Raw genomic sequence first — 21,091 nt, 5'->3', positions numbered from 1 at the left:
GTTGGGGACCACAGACCCAGGTGGTCTAACATTGAAGGATCAGTAAACTGTGGTACAAGAAATACTATTCTGTCATCAAAATTATACCGCAGAAGCATATTTAGTGAATGGAAAGACAGTCATGATACATTTTTTTAAAAATAAGCGCAAATTGAATTCATTTTTGTTCTTTAAAAGCCACAGATAAAACACATCAATAGGCATTTCACAGAACAGGTACCATATGAAATCCAATAAAAGTGGAAAGATGCTCATTTTCACTAGGATTCACAGAAATGCGCAATAAAAACACCTTTCCACGCCCACCCAAGGGGCAATTGGTAAAAATTAAAAAGGACAGCTATATTAAGTTTAGAAAAGACACACAACAATGGGAACAAATGTACTGTTAATAGGACTGTAAACTGACAGATCTACTCAAAAAGTAATTTGGTATTTTGTGGTGAAATTGAAGATAAAGTTTTACATTTGGCATTTATTTTAGTGAAACTGCGGAACATGTGCACCAGAAAACAAGTATAATAATTTTAATAACATAATTTTCATGACTCATAATAGCAAAAAACTGGAAACAACTCAAATTTCCACCTACTGGATACTGGATAAATGAATTTTGGTATAGCCATCTAATGGAATATATACCGCAGTGAAAACAAACATAACACAACTATGTCCTCACTAACATAGAAGTTGCAAAAGGTTATATGCAAAATGCTTGCATTTATATAAAGTTCAAAAACACACAAAATTAAACAATGTGCTGTTTAGGGATACATACATACTTGGCAAAACTATAAATAAAAGAAAGGAAATGATAAAAACTCAAGGGAAGGACATGAGCTGAGAGGGCTGTTCATGGGTTTGTAAGGTACAACTAGGCACAAAGACATTTCTTTTACCGATATTCTCTTTGTCTTCCATCTATATTATAAACATATTTAACAAAAAATTTAAAAAAATATAGCTTTTTTAAGATTAGAAGAATATATACTAAAACGTTAATAGTGTTTATCTCTGGATTATAAAGGTTGAGATTTTTCTTTTCCTACATGAATCTAAATTTTCCACCAAAAATATATTACCTGAATAAAAAGAAAAAAAAAATATATATATATATATATTTAGGTTATTTTTAAGTGTTCTTCACGTTTACAAAGGAGAGAAACAACCTTAGATCCATTCAGGCCCAAAGAATCAAAGCTTTGTACTAAAGAAACCTTTAGTAGGACAGAAACCTTCAAAAGGAGGGTCCTGTCAAATAAAAGCAATGTGAATTCTTTGCTACTTTTGACATTTAGTGGCCTATTTTGTTTAATAATGATATTGACAGGACAGAGGGAGTGATGACGCTATTGAAATTAGGCACAACATAATTTCTTTCAGAATCCGAGTCAGAAGGGCCAGGGTATGCGAAAATTCACTTTTTGTTACAGTGTTCTGGACACAGAAAAGAGAGTCCATTATCTTGCCGGGGCCTCGGACAGTCATAGTCGTCTTTGTCATAGTCTCCCCCCCTGAGGCTGTGGTGCGCCTCAGCGGACGCACACCGTCCATCTGCCTCTGATGAGGCACCTCCATCCCGAGCTGAGTCATATCGATAAAATCTTTAAAAAGGCTCACTTAATGGCCGCTCTCACACGCTGTTCCGCCAGAACACTTCAAGCCTAACTGACTAAGGACGGGTTTGCTGGGTAATGACATAGAATTTCAGACTCTGTACTCTGTAAATCTACTGCCTCCTCAGAAGAAAGTCTAATAGTCTTACTCAAGCAAAGCAATGGAAGTGGTGATTTGTGGCGTGAATTACAGGTCCCTGATAGCTAAATGATTTTCAAACCTATTTTAAAAAGAAATTTCATGAAGAAAACAAAGAAGACTATGCCTATCCAAAGCCCTGGCAAGATAATTGACCCTCTTTTCTGTGTCCAGAACACTGTAATAAAAAGCGAATTTTCACATATCCTGGCCCTCCTGACTCAGATTCTGAAAGAAATCAGGTTGGTCCTCGTCATGTATTTATTGCCCAATCTCTCTTCCTAGACAGGGGCCTCTCTGAAGGCAAGAGCCATGTGACTAACCTTTGCAGAACCCTCTGTTTCTAGCACAGTGCAGCAAGACTGAAAATTCTTCTACATCATTGTTATCTTTAAATATGGAAAGACCTGAAGAGATGTTACAATCTAGAGCCCCTCCCACACTTCACTACAAGGTCCTGTATTTATTCAAAAATCCAAGTTGATGAATGATGAAAAGATTGAGAGCTACCACCAAGAACAGTGTGGAAGGCTCTGGGTCTGGAGTATTTCCTATCAGTGTTGCAGCTTCTGAACTAGGAAAGAGAGTGGCTGAGGGGAAATGGGAGAACAAGAAGCACATTAAGTTCCCTATCTTGGAATTACTTTTGCAGAACTGAACTTTGTCATCACTTCCCTGTCCTAAACTGGGGGCCATAAGAAACAGGCCCCCATGAGACGTGACGCTGTGTTTTACAACAAGGATGACAAGGTCACTGTTGACAAAATCACACAGAGTTTCCTCTGGAAATAGCCATTGGAGACATTTCCCATTTACCAGGAGACCAGGTCTGCTTCTCCTAATCATTAGGTTTATTTTCATGGGATTCATTTAAATGACCAAGAATCTCTTATTGCACTGGCTGCTAGACAGCTCAGCGTCCGATTTCAGACACACAGGCAGGAAATGTGCAAGACCTCAGAGCAAGAACACACTTTGTGTAAGTCTAATTCCACTTTCCCTTTGCCCCATTCTCCACATCTTCTTAATTTAAAATTTCATCCCATTATGTTGCATGTTTTATGTAGATACACTAACCTCACCTGGATTGAGATTTACTATTAATAAATAACCTATAAAATATATAAATACTGAAGGGATAGCCAAAATGGCCAGGGTGCCAGGATATATGTAGAACAGAAGTAGTATTTAGGTTTGAAGTTTCAAAATGAGTTGGGTTCCTAGTTCCTCAACTGAAATCACTTTTAGATGTCCCCAGACTCTAAGTTGGGTAATAAAATAATAGGAATGAGAGAGACTTGCTGTTAGGAAAACACAACATAGGAGAAGTTTTGTTTATAAGAATCTTTAGGATAGGCACAGGTGTAAAATGACACAAATTACAAATGTATCTGAGAAAAAAAATACTGGAAAGACATACCTCTATTGCATTTTTCTAAGACTTTTCTCTGTTCGAGAACTTCTGAATTTAAAACAGCATTTTCTTGTTTAACTTTATTTACCTAAAAATGTGAGATTTTGAGGGAAGAAAATACCCAAAATTGTAAAATAAGACATATGGCAGTGTGTGATATTCGAATTGCTGTTCAACTTTCAACATAAAATTACAATTTAAAGCTGAAATTGGCTTCACTGTGTTAAGGCTTTTATTAAAGCTCTTCTTTAAAGTTTCAAAGATAGCTATTTAAGTTAGTGTGAACACTTAGTATAGAACTTATTTACATATACCAATTGGCACTGGTCCCTAAACATAACAGTATTCTAGCCATGCAATGTAAATGATTCATATTCTTGACACAAAAATCCAACTAGAGATCACTCACAAAATACACAAATCATTTAGTCAGAGATCCAGTGCTCAATTTGTTATTCATTCTAAATTCTGAAGACTTTTGACTTAAGTAAAACACACATCATGAACTTTTAAGACAAAAAATATTTTGAACTCTGATCACTTTTGGCTTAAATAAAATACATATGAAAATATTTGCACAAAAACTTAAATTTCTGAAGTAACTTTTGATATCAATAAGGGAGAAGAATACCATACAGCAGTTAAAAAATAAAGAATATAAGGCTACACATATCAAGGTGGATAAATCTAAAATATGTTATATTGAATTTAAAAAAACAGGTACATTTATAAAGTTTAAAAATATTCAAAATACTACATATTATAGTAAACATATAAATACATTGGAATGATAAACACCAAGTTCAAAACAGTGGTTCCTTAGTAAAACTGGGCAGAGAGTAAGGAAAATGCAATTGAGAAGGGGTATACCCAGGTTTTTAATCTCTGTGCTAACGATCTATGTCACGTAGTAGGTATATGAATGTTTGTTATTTTGCTCTGTGTACCCTTTTTAGATATTGAAAATAGTCATAATAAAAATAATTTCTGCATTGTCTTCCAATAACACCTGTAAGTGGGAAGGGAGAAAATCATCCATAAATTATCACAATTGAGGAATAGAGCACATCATCATGTGTGTCCTGTCTCTCTCCTACAGCTGTACTCAAGAAACAAACTAAGGGAACAGTCCTGACACTGGCTCTGAATCCATCAGCACCTCCAGATAATCTGTGAGCTGGTTTTTGTAGTAAAGCCTTATTATTGTTGGTTTAAATTAATAACTGGTACACACTGTCCAACAATAAGGTCCCTTCCAGAATATCACCTCATCCCTCTGCCCATTCATTACAATGTTTTGCCACAATAAGCAAAAGCAGCTGGGGTCGGGAAGTTGGTGGGCACTGCTTCCCAACCTTTATTACACCACGGCCTTCAAGAAAATGACAATATACGTATGGGAACTGAGGTCATGGTTCACTGAAGGGATCGGTACCTTGGCATACTTGTAAGCCACACGGGGGTTATTAGGTGCGGTAGCACATCAGTTGGGACGCTCTGAGGGATAGAATCCAAGACCACAGACACAAGTTAAATCAAGATTGTGAAGGCAGATCCTTGAAGACTCATGCAAATAAAAGGCAATTTTCTGGTCCTGTTCTTAAGACGGTTCAAAAGGAAAAAGAAAGATTCTCTAAATACCCACTTGCATGCATTCTACCACTTGTACACATTTTACCATCTATCATGTATGTCTGTGTTGGAGGTACACAGAGGGATAGTCCTTCCCAACTGAGTCAGCTTCCCACTGAAGAAGCAAAACACTCTCTTCCTTCCTCACCACCAGCAGTAAAGTGTAAGACCTGAAACAGTAACTACCATTCTTACAAATTCACCTCATGCAGTAAAAAATGGGAGACAACCGGGAACACCTCCACGTTAGTGTTTCATTTAAGCTAGGTAGTTGTTCATGATCTTACTTTCTCTACCTTTTTACACATCTGAGGAGATTAAAAGTGATGCATGGTTCCCATGTCAGAAATTAGCTTCCAACAGCAAATTTTTAACTTAGCCAGTCCCCAAACACCTGGAAAACACTAAAAGCCTTGCCTTTCAGGCCTAAGATACATACTTCTTCAATGACTTCTACAAGTTTGCTCTTGAGATTTTCCAGTTCAATGGCTAACGTCTTCTTTTCCTCCTGAACAGATACAATTTGATCTCGAAGTTCTATATTTTTAAGGAAAAAATAATAAAAAAAAATAGAATAAACTTACTTTTAAAAGAAGAAATCAATCTATCTGGTCAAAAGAATTGAAAATGCCAGTCCATGTGCAGCTTACGGTCAAGGTTATTTAACAATTAAAAGGAAAATAAAGAACCAAAGAACAATGGGAATCTCATTTGTGTGGGTGGCCCCCACACAGCCAGGTTATTAATAATTTTCTATCCAGTAACCTCAATATAGTAAATGTACCAGATCATGTTTCCTTTGCATTCTATCAAACCTACATTCTTCACAAAAGCTACCTGGCATTTGGGAAGTAAAAATTGTTAAGCTTTCAGCAAAGCAAATTAAGGCATTGTACTAATTTCTTTTTCATTTCATTATGGTCATGGGCTCTTGTCACAATACAATATAAACAAACAATTGGGCAGTTAATAATTTAGAGATTTTGATTTGAAGAAAAAGATCCTGACTTGCTGCCAATTTATAGCCCTTAAACATTATTTGAACTCACTCAAAATATAACTATTTGAAAGAAGGGTTAATTCTAGTAATTTTCTCTCCAGAGTTGTGGGTGTTTTGTTTTTTAATTTATTTCATATTTTTTATTATTGGAATTAAATAAAAAATGTGTTACTAGAATGAAAATATCAGCAACTAGGCCAGGCATGGTGACGCACGTCTATAATTCTAGCACTTTGGGAGGCTGAGGTGGGAGGATCACTTGAGACCAGGAGGTCAAGATCAGCCTGGTCACAGAGTGAGACCCCATCTTTACCAAAAAAAAAAAAAAAAAAAAACTAACTAAAATTAGCTGGCCGTGGTGGCACATGCCTGCAGTCCCAGCTACTGGGGAGGCTGAAGCAGGAGGATCACTTGAGTCCAGGAGTTTGAGGTTGCAGTGAGCTATGATGATGCCACTGCATTCCAGCCTGGGGGACAGAGTGAGACCCCATCTCAAAAAAACAAAAACGAAAGAAAAAAAAGAATACAATAGCAACTGTAAGTATAAAGGTTTCTGGTGCTAAAGTTACTTCTACAACTCAAATGTTTAAAAATACACACGAATTTGCACAGACTACTTAAACTTACACCCAGGCCTACTGTTTTGCCACTTAGTTTTTAACTGCTTTTAATTTCTTACCTTTTCCCAAAGGCAATGAGAAACTTGCTCTCTGGTTATTTGTAAGTTAAGTCACTTTTTACATGACTGCAGCTCGAAGAAGTTCTCAAAGACTTATTTCTGAATCCCTTTCTCTACCAGCTGGCTAATCCAAAAGGAAGAACGTGAGACCATATTGTTCAAGACCTAACAGAAACTTCCTCTCTCCACCTACCAACGTACTTCTGTGTGGAGGGGTTGAAGAGTCTGGTAAAGACAGTGCCTGTTACGTCCTTTCTTCTTTATGCTTCCAATAGAAATTTTATCTACCAAACAAACTGATGAGTATTGCTTTGCACATATGTACTAAATTAAAATATTCTGAGAGTTATTGAGCCCCAAACTGCTTTCCTACATCTTTAACATAAACATGTGTATGAATAAAATTAATGTGCATTTAATAGATGTACCATATGATCTTGCCTTACAGCACTGCTTGCTGACCAACATGGTTGTTCTGAATATCTGAATATTGCTTATAGCTCACTGCCAGAATCAGATATGAAATTCTTGGAGGACAGAACCTACAAAATTTGGGGAGGAATCTTCTCCAAAGATTCCAAGACATAACCGAACAAAAAAGGAGTGTTGGCTAAATATATTTTTATCCATTCTTTCTTTGTTTAACAAGAATATCTTGACATAGTCCATATTCTTAAGGTTATAGTCTAACTGGCTATTTCTGCTGAGCTAACACTTTCAAAAGTGCCAATTCCAAAACAAGAAAGTAACTCATAAAGCACAAATGTTATAACCTACTGTGATTTTCAGCCAGGCTATACCCTCGGCCAATTAAATCAGAATTTTGGGGAGGTAGGACCCAGGCATGAGTATTTTTAAAAGTTGCCAACTGATTCTGATGCGCAGTCAGGGTTGAGAAGTGCTGTCAGAAATACGCTCAGGAACGAAGCAAAGAGCTCCACCTTTGATTTGCTTCTGACACTGCACTGAGACGCACGTCTCGCTGGCACCGTCCGTGTCTGTAGTTGCATCTTCGTCATCAATGTTTATCTCTTCAGTTATTACATCTGGTCCCAGCTTGGCCATGTATAACATGCTGATTCTTTTCAATGTTTTATTTTCTTTATTTAGCTAAGACAAAATATAAAAACGGTTATTTTAACAGCAGTCAAATGAGTATCTTGAATTTTTAAACAATAGACAAATTAAGTGCACTTTTGTCTTACATATTCATCAAGATTCACAGCAGGACATAACAATTAACAGATTCATTAGGTAAGTTTTTATTCATACTTTTTAATATTAAATTTATTACTTGAAGCAAGACCTGCTGCCTGGATTACAGCTAGTAGCAAGTGGACATGCTAGTTATAACTGATAAGAAATACAAGGAATTAAGATAAAACACTGGTATAGATTAAATAAAATTTTGATTTATTTGTAGCCATTAATAATCTTAATTAAGGCACTTTATTATAAGCAAACTTTCTGTTTGATGCTGTGCTGTGAACACCTTTTCCGTGTCTGCCTCGCATCCCCTCTTTCCTGGACACTGCCACTCTTCTTCATTGTTCCACATGACTTCTACGGGAAGAGCCCTGGTCCCCCGGAGCACACCCATCCCTCTGGCCACAGCTAATTAGTCCAGGGATTAGGCACACACTCCAAGTTTGTGCCTGATCAGGTTTCCTTCTCTAGAAATTTGTGAGCTGGAACAGAGAGATGAGTTTCTTTCCATGTGTCTGGAGCTGCTGGCAACCATATTCCACTACTAAATCAAGGAAGAGAGGAAGGTAGCCTACAGCAAAGCCAAAAATGAAGCTCCTAAATAGGGAAAAGCAATGGAGAAAAGGTTTCCCAGACTCCAGCCCATTCTTAAACTGTTCCTTGCTCACAGGTTCTATGAGATTCTCCAATATTCCTCTCTAACAAATTTCTACGTTGTTTCTTTTCTTGCTTAAACCAGTCCAAGATGTGTTTCTGCTATTTAAACAGAGTACTAACAAGACACAACAGAAGTTCAAGATATGTTTCTATTAACTCTATAAAAAGAGTTCCAATTCATAGCAGAAAAACAGATTCCTAATTTGTTACTGTATGTGTTGTTCCCTGGTGTAGAAATAAGAGAAATGAGCTGGTTTATAGATTTACCCAACTGTCATCACCTTCTTTAGCTAATGTGTTTATGTGCATAAAAATGTTAGTAACAAAGTACACACAAAGACTAAGCTTGGTCCCATGTCTACAGAAGGAAAATATGGTTTTGCTTGGTTTCTCTTCCCAAGACTAAAAAATAAAAGGTCTTTCTAAATTTGAGCACATGAAAGTATTTAGTAGATTATTTTCCCTAGAATAAAACGTAAGCTATAGAAATGCCAACACATTCCTTTACTAGAGCCACTGGCCACTGAGATTTAAAAATTGGTATTGGAAATAAATGAACATAAGTCATTAGAAAGCTAACTACCCTTCCCCACTGTACCTGAAACCAGGATAACACGTTTGGTATGGTGTTAGTCTGGCTTTACCACTACTGTGGATACTTTGCTTTGCTAAAATGTGTAGGTTAAACTGATGTATGTAGACCAATTATTTAAGTTGTATAATCTAAAGCCATTAGATTTGCTTGTTTTGTACCTTTAAATATTTATGATCCACATTTGTGATCATAATTTGGGCTCCTCCAAGCTTCTCACAGGGAAGCCCAGCCCACTTCAATCTAGGAGATCTGATTCTTATGTCAATAATATATAGCCTAAATGTTTACCCCAAGTGGTGTGGTCTGGAGAACAAGAGGTCTCTCCAGCCTTTCTGGGGAATCATGAAGCATCTCTCAGAACTGGCTACCAATCCTTCCATGGGTTCTTCCTGGGAAGAAGACTGACAAGCTCTGTTTGGGGAGTCAGACACACTCCTTTGTCCCCTGTCCCCAGTCTACAGCCCCAGCTTCTATCTTCCCACATTAGAGGATCAGGGATAACAGATGAGGCCCATAATTTCCCAGCCCCTCTTCTTTAAGATGGAAAATTCCAGTAAACACTGTGTGGGTTCTTTAAACCATGAATGCCACAGCATGGCACTAGAAGCTCAAGGACCTTCTTGCCAATTCTCAAACTATCCCATCTTTCCTAAATGTTGGAAGAAAATACCAATTTAAGAAAAAAGTGAAAAACTATAAGACTTAACATGTTGACTGCCACACTAGGAAAAAAAATTGTTTTCCTTGGGACCATGGTGTTTTATTACAAAAACAGAATAAAAACTTCAAAAAACAAAATGATCCTTTCTAATTTAATGAAAAATGAAATATACTGACTTCTATTCATTTAATCTACATTTTTAGAATTAATTTGTCAATATTGGTTGTAACAATAAGAATATCAACAAGTAAGATTTTCACAAACCAACTGCAGGGTTTTCTCCAGGTTTTGCTGCATGAGGCCCTGGGCTCAAAACTAGCATGAGTTAAATACAACTCGTGTGGCAGTTAATGTGTTAATTTATAATTCTGTCTCCTAATATTTAAACTAATGGTTCTCAATTCTGTACATCAGAATCTCTGGAGATCACTTAAAAAAATCCCAATGCTTAGACCCTACAACATACCAAAATCCCTGGCAGTGGGACCCCGCATAGCACTTTTTTAGAGCTTTCCAGGTGACTCCACTGTACATCAATACTAAGAATGACTATGTAGAGTAATGCAAGGCTTTAGTATACAACCCACCTCTGCAATAAAATTCTGCCTCTACAACTAACCTAATCTTTCGGTGTTTCAGTTTTCTCATCAGTAAAGTAGGATAAAAATAGTCTCTATCCCACAATATGAAGATTAAATGAGACACACAAAGTATTTAATACAGTAACTGACATATAGTAAAACTTCAGGAAGTGTTAGCTATTAATAGGTAGAAGAGAGGTTTGTGTGTTTATCCTTTGGAAATCATTTATCAGTTTTCTTCAACCAAAGTATTCATCTATTTTTCTTCTTCCTCCAGGATACTCATGAAAATATTAATTTTTTCCATCTAGTGCTTAATATATTACTTCCCAGACCACCATCACAATAATACTTGATAACCTGATTGTCAACAGTTCTGCTCTCAAAGAGCTTAACACCCCTACTAAATCAGGCACCAAAGTTCACCGGCTACTGTCTGTCTGTAGTACAACTACTCTGTTTAACAAAGTTACTAGCTCAAGAAAAAAGGCAACCAGAAAATTTTGTAAGTCTTCTCTAAAACACCATTTTCATATTTTGAAAGAAGAAATAAAAGATTTATGTACATGAGGTCTTCTGTGCATACTACTTGAACATTTTTGAGAATTTTGAATTTACAAATTTTGGCTAAGCAATTTCACTGCAGTTATTCATCCAAGTTGGAAGTTAATGGCATGCTACCTGTTGTTTGGAACCCTTCTATGTTACAAGCCAAAAATAAATCTTTTATAACCCTATAGTAACAGAATCTACCACCATATTCAAATTTAAATAGAATTTTTATGTTGAGCACAGTTTAATAAACATTTAAGGGTACAAAACATGCAAGTTTAATGGCTTTGGATCATATGACTTAAATAAGTGGTCTACATACATCAGTTTAATCCATACATTTTAGCAAAGTATCTACACTTGCTTTTGAGAAAATTATGAGGTCAAACTGCACCATAAGAATTAGACATTCCATTTGTCATTAACTTGATGGCAAAGATTTAGAAAAATAAGAATTATAGAAACTTTGCTGCTCAGAAAATGAAGCCTACTTTCAAAAAATGATAATTTATACTTAAATCAGAATATGCTATTATCATTTACTGATCACACATATAAACAAAGCTTTCAAATTTTGCATTCAAAGCTATAGTATCAGCTAAGCATGGTGGCTCATGCTTGCAATTCCAGCACTTTGGGAGGCTGAGATAAGAGGATTGCTTGAAACCAGGAGTTTGAGACCAGGAGTTTGGGCAACACAGTGAGACTCCATCTCTACAAAAAATTTTAAAAATTCTCTGGGCATGGTAGCATGCACCTGTAGTCCTAGCTACTGGAGAGGCTGAGACAGAGGATCTGTTGTGCCCAGGAGTTTGAGGTTGCAGTGAGCTATGGTCACACTGCTACACTCCAGCCTGGGCAACAGAGCAAGACCCTTTTGCAAAAAACAAACAATCTTTCATGTCCAATGAGCACATCTATAAGTGTTTGATCGAATTCTCATTTTTTGGTTTGTTTTTTAGTCCATGCCCCATGAGTTCATAAAACAAACTATATGTCCATTTTTTAAAAGGCTTCTTAAAGAATAGGCAACAAACAGCATAAATTAAAGAGCCTATTGCTAACACTACATTGTAAAAATGACCTTAGAGATTAGGTAACACAGCGGTTCATAACCAGGGATGAACTTAACAGTCACTTGGCAGCTTTTCTACATATACGTGCCTGGGCCACACCCCTAGAGCCAGAGAGTCTGGGGTATTCTCAAGAAGCCAACCATGGCCCATCCTGGCATCTAGGGCAAGACAACTACACCTCAAAGAGATGAATTCTCTTGCCCAAAGTCACCTATTAAATAAAAGGGGAGGGAGGAAAGGGTAATTTTTTTTAAAGGGGGCCATATATGGACCAATGATTAACTCTAGTCCATCCTGTCATTTAAGATGAGACACTGCAGTCCAGAGAACAAAACAAGCTTATCCAAAGTCACATATGCCAAAAATGACATAACCAAGAACCAAATCTGGATATACCGGCCCAAATAAACTCTGCCAATCCAGAGAGGTAACCAGGGTCCTAACTTTAGATGTACTATTGCAACAGGAATACTTGAAAATAACAAGAGATCATATAGAGAGTATCCTTAGACACTAGAAGATTTAGAGAAGCTAGTATTTTTTCCCTACTTGTTCCAAAAGAAATAAGAGAAATGAAAAGAATTCTCACAACATTATGGACCAGCAACCTCTATGATATGTAGCAGCGTAAAAATGATGTAAGAGTATCCATGTTATCACTGTTTTTAAAGCAATGGCCTGTATTGCTATGTATTCTTCAGAGGAGTAACGAGAGAAGTTACATGCATAGATTTATATTCTTAGGTTCAGACTGAGTATCTTATGAATTCTAATGTAGTGTCGTTCTGCAAACAATTAAGCAAATACCTCTAGCAAGCACGCTGCTGATGCATACTAATTAAATTTATTTACTTATTTATTTATGGGTAGCAGGATTTCAGTCACATCCAAAGAAATACTTTGGAAGCAGGTGATGGGGGGGAGGGAAAAGAAATACAACCAGCATTACTAATGAAATTTGGTTGAAAATTGCTGTAATCCATTTTCTGATGAAGTGGTTCAGATGCATTTTACCCAACCCAAAATACATAAGACAGATAAAAACATTCTTTAATAATAATGTACTTCTGATGAGACAGAATACAGAAAATTACACACTTGGTAAATTCATCAGCTAGAAGCAATCAGCGGAGCACTGGAGGTCACCTTTAGCATGCCCTCACTTTGCTTTCACAAATAATCACCTGAAATGTATGGCTTCAGAATGACTTTTTCATCCGATTCAAATATGAAACATTCATTGCTCTTTTATGTCACACCAGGTTAGTTTTAAACTCGGTACACATTTTAACCAAATGCATAGACATTTGGAAAGTTCATTTCAACCGACTACCCTGAGACCATTTTTCACACGCAAAAAACACAAATGCTGAAATACACATATACAAATGCTCCTTTTACGATGGAAATAACCTTTTCATTAAGGCGAACATTTACATAATCATATTCCAGGATTCTGAGACCTTACCACACTTCCCTCCTCATCAGATTGGAGAACTAAGAACACCACAAAAGGAGAAGCCACTGTTTAGAAAAGCAAGTGGAAATAAAAAAGCTCAGGTAAAATTCCTTCATGTGAACAGGCTCACCTTTGTTGCCAGAGCTTCAGCACTTTCTCGACAAGTCTTCTCTATTTCAAGATGGTTCTGCATGAAATTAACTTCCTCTATAACCATGTGAGAAACTAGGAATGAGGGGGGGGAAAAAGTCTCAGCATTCAGAGATTAGTCAGCTATTCCAGAAGCCCACGCATTGTCCCATGATTAAGAATACTTCAATTCTTTAGCTGGCCAAACCTTCAGCTATCATTGAAAAAAAGTTTTTGAGAAGCTGCCCTGATTGAATCTTTGCTAATATTTGAATGTAGAAAGAAAGAAAAAGAACACAATGAAGACTGCCTCACTGCTATTACAGATATTTTCAGGAAGCTATTTAGGAGACTTTTTTTAAGCATCTATTTTCTATGTAGCTATATACATACCCATAGACATATCTGCTAATTTAAACAAAAGATCTCTCATAAATAAAGAGGATGGCAACATGACTGCCTTTTCTTAGCACAATACATGTATCTAAGAAGGAAAATTACCTAATGAAAATAAAAGAAAAATAAATCCAAAATTGATCTTATGACTAGAATAACAATGTGGCAGCTTAATTAAGTATTGTACATTAGTCTTTATTAGTTGCAAAGTAGTTACTGTTATTTCATAAACTCCAGGGCAGAAAAGTATAGCAACATGATTTATGTATTATATGATGATGAAAGCAGATGCTAATAAATTGTTTCTTGCATCACAGACTGCCAGGAGGTATAGAAGTAAAATTCTTCCTGATATTGTACCAGCACTTGAAAAATAGTAATTTTTAGATTTTTTGAGAGCTGGCTCATGTAAATTGAGATTTAAAGGTATAAAGTAATTTAGAACTTGAATTATATTTTGAAGACCAACTAAGAAAAATGCCAATTCCTTCTGCCCATATTTCTAGTTAGAAGAAAATTCTTAGAATCTCAAACCTCAAGTGTAGACATGTTACTTATTGACATGTGTTTGGCTTTAAAAAAAAAAAAAAATTAAAGGACACCCAAATGTGAAACCCAACAAAGTTAGGCAAAAAGCACTGGGCTCACATAACACAAAGAGAGATTACTTTTGATTCATTTAAGCTTAATTAACCTGCAATTATGATTAAACTCAGGGGAAAAAAATTTCTCTCCAAATTAAATACAAAAATGTATTACTTCCTAAGTCTGTCCAAAGTTCTTATTATGTTAATATTCAAATTCATAAAGCAGCACTAAATGGCCAGAAACATCCCTAACCTTGACATTTTTTCAGGGGTAATAATAATCTGCAGCAAATGCAGGCCAACCAAAAACCACTTAACTAATTAGTAGTTGCAGTCACCGAGAAAAACATGAATCAACACTGTTATTACAAGTGGCACATTTGAGTGGCATCTAATTATGACTTGATGAGCACGATACTTGCATTATCAACATTACTACTGCATCCCATCAGGGCCTAAAAGCTGCTGATGGCATTGACTTCGAGAAACTCCCACTCAATGGTACAGCAGCACCCAACAATCGGCTTGGCAGGGGCCCCCCTCACTAAATGACACGTTAAGCGTAATTACTGGTAGACATTGTAAATAAACAGGATTGGAAGTGAAAATTGTACCAAGTGCATAAGACACAATCTGACACATTGGAAGTGGCAGCCTTAATTGAGAGTTTCTTTGACTGCTCAAGATCATTTCAACTGCATTTCTCAGAGGACAGTGATTATAACTGTGGAGACAGACGGCATAATGGTATCAGCACTGCTGACAGAGCAGTGAATTAAATTGTATCTGCTCTTGTGTGAAAGCCTTGATGAGAGGTACAGATGCCTTAGTGGTCTTATCATTATAACACAATGGTCATGTTGTCATCAACCTTTCTGGCTCCAATTGAAAAGAAATGATTGTGTGTTGAAGCTCCCCCCCCTTTCCACACCACCCCCCTTCTTCTCTTCTATCTCTTGTTCTGAATAGAACCAATTTTCAGAGAGCTATGAAATCACGCAATAGGTCCTAAAATGCAGCTGCTTGGCATACAAACGGGTTCCCATTAAACTGGAATCACACACAATATGTGTTTATGCCAGAAGAACAAATAGAAGCTGAACACAGGCCAAGTTTATTCACACACACAAAGCCCATGTAGCTCTTCATCAATATAATTGCCTTTTATATTGTAGTTTAAATAATAGGCTCTATTATTTCCTTAAAATCCTAATATTCCTGGCATTTTATCACTATGTTTACAAGGTAGGTTCTTCAAAAATGTGAAGGAAAGAGAAAAGAAACCTATACAATTTTTACAACATCAAATATTACTTTGAATTTTTAGCCTTAACTACTTGACATCTTCTGCCACAATCTGGTATTTCCACTATCATAACAAAAACATAAACACTCTGCATTTTTCATAGGAATCTGACTTTTTATTCAATAACATTCTTGCCTGGGAAAGAATAAGAAAAATCATTCTGCAGTAGTGAGGTTTAGGCCTAGCAAATAGGAGGGGAAAAAAAAAAACACCACATTTATTTTCTAAACATTTTGTAAAAAGCTGCCCTGTGATTTAACTTGATAAACTTGGCTGGGTAGTACCTGCCCACACTTTCTCCCATTCTGATATGGTGTACTCCATCAGCTGGGGTTTTTATTTCTTCCTCAAACAGGGAACAGTAGAATTTGAAATTGTACTTTAATTTTTAGTTTAAGAAATTATCTCAATGCTAAATTGGTAGCATAGAAACCTACTAATCAACTTTCCAGGATTGGAAGGGAAAAATATATTTCAAAGGGCAGTCAGATCTTTAAAAAGTATGACTCCATTTTCAAAACCAAAGTCAGATCACATGCTGTAAAACTGAAATATTTTTTGATATATAAATTTATTTGTACCTTTCAAAGAATAAAAGTTTTTAAAAACTTTAGCTGTTTATGATTTGCCTCACGGTCTTGAATTTGGGCTTGTCTCATAGTATCCACAATCCATGGCCACTACACCTATATTTTTGGGTGACATAAGGTTTAAAAAAGAAAAAAAGATGAGCTTTTAATAAAGTGACCCTAGTACTGCAGAAAAATCCTAAAGCTTGTAGAAATATATACTGAAATATTTACAGTTAGTAAATATTAAAATGATACATTGACTGGATGAGTTTCCAAAGGGCAGTGAGGTGAGTATACAGATGAAGGAAGATTGGACATGAGTTGATAACTGCTAAAGCAGTATAACTGGTACCTTGGGGATCATTATACTATTTTCTTACTTTTGTATAACTTTGAAATTTTTCATAATGGAAAACATTTTAATGACCCTGAGAACTCAGAAGCATAACCCTAAAAGTACATCAACTATTGTTTCTGTCGGGCTAGTTGAATCAGCAAAGTTTGTCTCTCCACATCTACGACCTTAAAGCTCTTACATACTTGCTGTTGTAGTATAGATCACATTGTAGGGTAACTTTTTTTTTTTTTTTACTTGTTTTTGTCTTCTACCGTGAGCATTAGAGCAGGGATTTTGTCTTACACATCTCTGATTCTCTTGTACCTAGCACAATGCTATGTACAAAGTAAGTACTCATGTTTGTGTTTTTTTGAAGGACTGAAAAGATATATTGGGCCTAAGTTCATCTGTGAACATCCTTTTACGTGAATGTTCTCTGCTGTATAGAACTGCTTAGGAAACAACTACCATCACCATTTAATGAGCCTGACTACATGTCCAGCCTCATGCTAAACCCTTTACGTGTGTTCCTTCATGAATCCTCACAACAATCCTATAACATAGATATTATCATAGCAATTTGATCATATATTTGAGAACCCTAAGGCCCAGAGAAGTTTAGTAACATATGCTGAATCACAGAGTTCTAACTGGTAAAGCCCAGCCAAACCCATTCTAGGTGACTCCAGATTCCTATGGTCCCTTCTAACTATGCAAGGTGTCACCACCACTTCTCTAAACTCCAACATCCAGCACTATGTTAGATGTAGAATACGTTTTGAGCATACATGGTGAACATATCACAAATTCTTCTTCAACATCAAGTTACTTAGGTTTTCATGTCATAAGAAAACAGCCATGAAAGTTGGCACATATGTAGGAAAATTGGTGTGCCCTGCAACAGAGCAAAGGATCTAATGTTGTGTCCTAAGAGATATGAAAGGACTTTGATTAGTTCTCTTTTCACAGGACTCTATCTTCCTACACAGCATGGCTTTGCTATGTGGCGGTGTTCTTTGTGTAGAAAGACCAGGAGAAAGGCACAGAAAGACCCGGTAGAGGGCCAAGAATGGCATGGAGATATGGAAAAAAAACATATTTATCCTGGGAAAAGCACGCTAAGCTAGGGCAAGTAGATCCCTACGGCCTAACAAAGCTTTTCCTGAGCCTCATTCAGCTGCTCTTCCTACACTTCAAGACCTAGGTCTAGGACATAGGTTACAGGGATTTCAGATTTCAGCTCAGCACCACAAGAAACTTTTCCCCACAGCTGCCCAAATGTGGAGTCTGGTATCCAGGAACTAACTCCCTAAAGGCAAATGATATGAACTCTTAATACTGAAGGGCAGTCAGGCACTGGATGGTTTAGTAGATGAGGTCAGCAATTAACATTTATTGAGCACTTACTATATGCCAGATACAGTGTTAAGTGCTTTTTACATAGATTATCTCATTTTACCCTCAAACAGCCTACAAAGCAGGGTCATTTATCACAATTTTACTAACACAGAAACTTGCTCAGGACTACATGGATTCACACCAAATAGTGCTTTGCCCTGGTGATAAATTATGGCCTCACTCCTTTCCAAATCTGAAATTGTACCCTCTGTTCAAAAGCCATAAATCCCTTATCTCAGATATAGTTTTTAACAAATAAGTAAAGTTTTCTTAGTCTACATCTCTTCTTTTGAGACTGGGTAAAAAGTTGGCAACTCTGTTTTCCTGCCATTCAAATTTTAAACTAATTAAGCACACTTAGTAAAGTTAAAAACTAAGTGAATACAACAGAGACTCTACGATAGAGCCCTTTCAGACTTTGAGTTGCTCATAAGGAAAACGTAAATTTTTAAAACTATCAAGGTGTTTAGAGGAAGAGACAAGGAAAGGGAAAAAAGAAATGGTAGATGAAAGCAGAGTTTGCATGTTATTCTAAAGGCTGATTTGGGGGGAAAGTTGCTTCTGCTTTTGCATAATGCAGGAGGCAAAATCCCTACTACCTACATGGACCAAAACATCTCCAACCAACAGAAATTTGAACTCTTCCCCACTGTACACAATACACCAATCCACTATCTATAATTCAAGCACAATAATTGGTAACAATGTCAATGGTATAACTCTTTCAGATTTGACTTGGTGTCAGCACAAGTATAAGCAAATTTCATAAATCCCACATTAAGGAAGGAGAGTCTCACGTGATTATAATTCACACATTCACAAATTACGAGGCATTTCTACCACAGCATACTGGCCTCCAAAGATAAAACTATCAACAAGATTCCCCTTAGATATTCCTTGTTACAGCCAGATGCTGGACTAAACTTTCTATTGAAATTTAACTAGAATGCTACATTTTTATGGCTGTTTTACCTTCAACAGAAATAAAATGTTTTGTTGCATAGTTACCAAGTCAACACTTTGATAGAATCCAATAGCCTGACTGATACAGCATCTGCAGAATGATGGACAAAGGGCTTGCCTCCAAAGAAGGGAGCCACTTTCTCTGCTATGGTCTGGGCCTTCGCCCATGACATATTTCCATCTGATTCTTCTAGGTCAGATCAGCTACGTTCTATCTCAGGGGATAAACAATAACAGATTTATGTCACATAAAAAAATTACACAGCAAAAATTTAGAAAATTATTATCACTTCTGTGGCAATTTAACTTTTCTTGATGAGAGGGCTATTTCAAACATTCAAACTCTTAAAAACATCTAAGTTCTGTGAACCTATAATTCCTTTTCTCTGTTTTTAAATCACTTTATTGAGGTATAAGTGACGTGTAAAAAGCTGTACAGATTTAAAGTCTATAACCAAATGAGTCAGGGATACACCTGTGATACACCATCAAGGCCACAGACATATCCCACAGTTTCCTTCTGCTCTTAAATACTTATTTATTTTTATTTATTTCTGTGGTAAGAACATGTAACATAAGATCTACCCTCTGAGTAAATTTTAAGTATACAACACAGTGTTGCTAGCTATAGGCACAATCCTGTATAGCAGATCTCCAGTATAACTCCCCTTCAGTATGACTTAACCTAAGGAACTATTCATATCACTGTAAAGATATATGTATAAGAATACTGGCCGTGGCATTATTTGTAACAGCTAAAAACCAGGACTAATCTATCAGTGAAGGAATAAACAAGTTATGGTCCTAGCATATAATGGAATACTATGGACAACAACTAAAACTGATGTACAATCTCTACCGAAAGGCAAAGATGATCACAGTACGCTGTTTACTGAAAAGAGCAGGCTGCAAAACTGAATACAAAATGTGATTGCCTTTTTTGTAGATACACATATTAGACAAACAAAAGCCCAGGAAGGACAGACTATAAAATACTAGCATTGGCTTTTATCAAGGAGTCAAGATAACAAGTAAATTTTATTCTCCTTTAATTTTTCTACATAGTAAACTCTTTTATAACAATTACCAATTTTGATAATACCCTCACAAAACAATAATGCTTATTCCGTTTCTTTAAAAATTAGTAATGTCAGGGCATTTTTTTAGCAAATGGGAAGACAGTTCTTGCTTTCTTGATTGTATGACCAAGGCATCAGCAACTAACCAGGATGTGTGTCTATTCACATAATCCCACTGAAATGCTTACATACTTTTCTGAAATTCCTCCAGTTTTTTAACAGCTTCATCTCGTTCTTGCCTAATTTTGTCACACTGAAATGAGAAAGAAAAGAAATGTTAAATTTTTATCATAAATTTAAAAGTTTGGTAAGCAAGCAAGAGCAAACTTATAAACAACAGCAATTTTCTGAAAACAAAACAAAATTCGAAACCTTGGAAAAAAGCCTCAATGGTCACATGGTATTTGTACCACTCAACCAGCATGGTATTGTGCCATTTATCTGGCCCGTTTTCTTGGACCTTCTAAGATATAAGTCACCTTACTGCTCATTATCTCCTCAGTAACAGACCCATTTAACATTCCTGAGTTAAAATGTATTCAATCTTTAAGAGAACATGTGTGCCTCTTTATATGTAGGTTAATGCAGTGAACTCTCCACAGGTCTCCACGCATCCACAGGTCTGCTTCCCAACAGTTTCCACTGTCCAGAACACTGGTGCACACTTGTTAGTGAATGGAAAGACTACTGCCACACACTCTGCACTCCCTCGCCCAGGAAAAAATGATCTGTGTGTCCGCAGAATTCTGAATAAAGGAAGGTAAGCAAATTAAAAGGAGAAGATAAAAATATTCCACAATAAGCACGCACCACTTACAAAACTGATTTTTAATTTAAAAATGTGGGAGAACTCACTGAAAAGACTTTAGGAGGCAAGACCTTTTAAGGCAAAAATAATTTTTCCTCCAGAGACAGGGTCTCGCTCTTCACCCACTGCAACCTCAAACTCCTGGGCTCAAGCAATCCCCCTGCCTCAGCCTCCTGAGTAGCTGGGACTGCAGGCGCGCACCATCGCACCTGGCTCAAAGTAACTACTGAAGTATGAGGACCTCTTAGG

General features: G+C 36.5%; 1 protein-coding gene across 3 annotated transcripts in view; it reads right to left on the bottom strand.

The window, feature by feature from the left end:
* The window catches only part of SHTN1 (shootin 1), a 97,859-nt gene that overhangs the window by 50,231 nt on the left and 26,537 nt on the right, over positions 1–21,091 (bottom strand). For all 3 annotated transcript variants that reach the window (XM_045569056.1, XM_045569055.1, XM_045569054.1), the window contains exons 3-7: positions 20,227–20,287; positions 13,398–13,492; positions 7,422–7,590; positions 5,241–5,338; positions 3,176–3,257 (exon numbers count right to left, since the gene is read on the bottom strand). In XM_045569056.1, the coding sequence (XP_045425012.1) occupies positions 3,176–3,257; positions 5,241–5,338; positions 7,422–7,590; positions 13,398–13,492; positions 20,227–20,287 (505 nt within the window). The remainder of the gene's footprint in view (positions 1–3,175; positions 3,258–5,240; positions 5,339–7,421; positions 7,591–13,397; positions 13,493–20,226; positions 20,288–21,091) is intronic.

The sequence above is a fragment of the Lemur catta genome, chromosome 14 (assembly GCF_020740605.2).
Source record: "Lemur catta isolate mLemCat1 chromosome 14, mLemCat1.pri, whole genome shotgun sequence".
Lineage (NCBI taxonomy): Eukaryota > Metazoa > Chordata > Mammalia > Primates > Lemuridae > Lemur > Lemur catta.
This window is presented reverse-complemented; position numbering and strand designations above follow the sequence as displayed.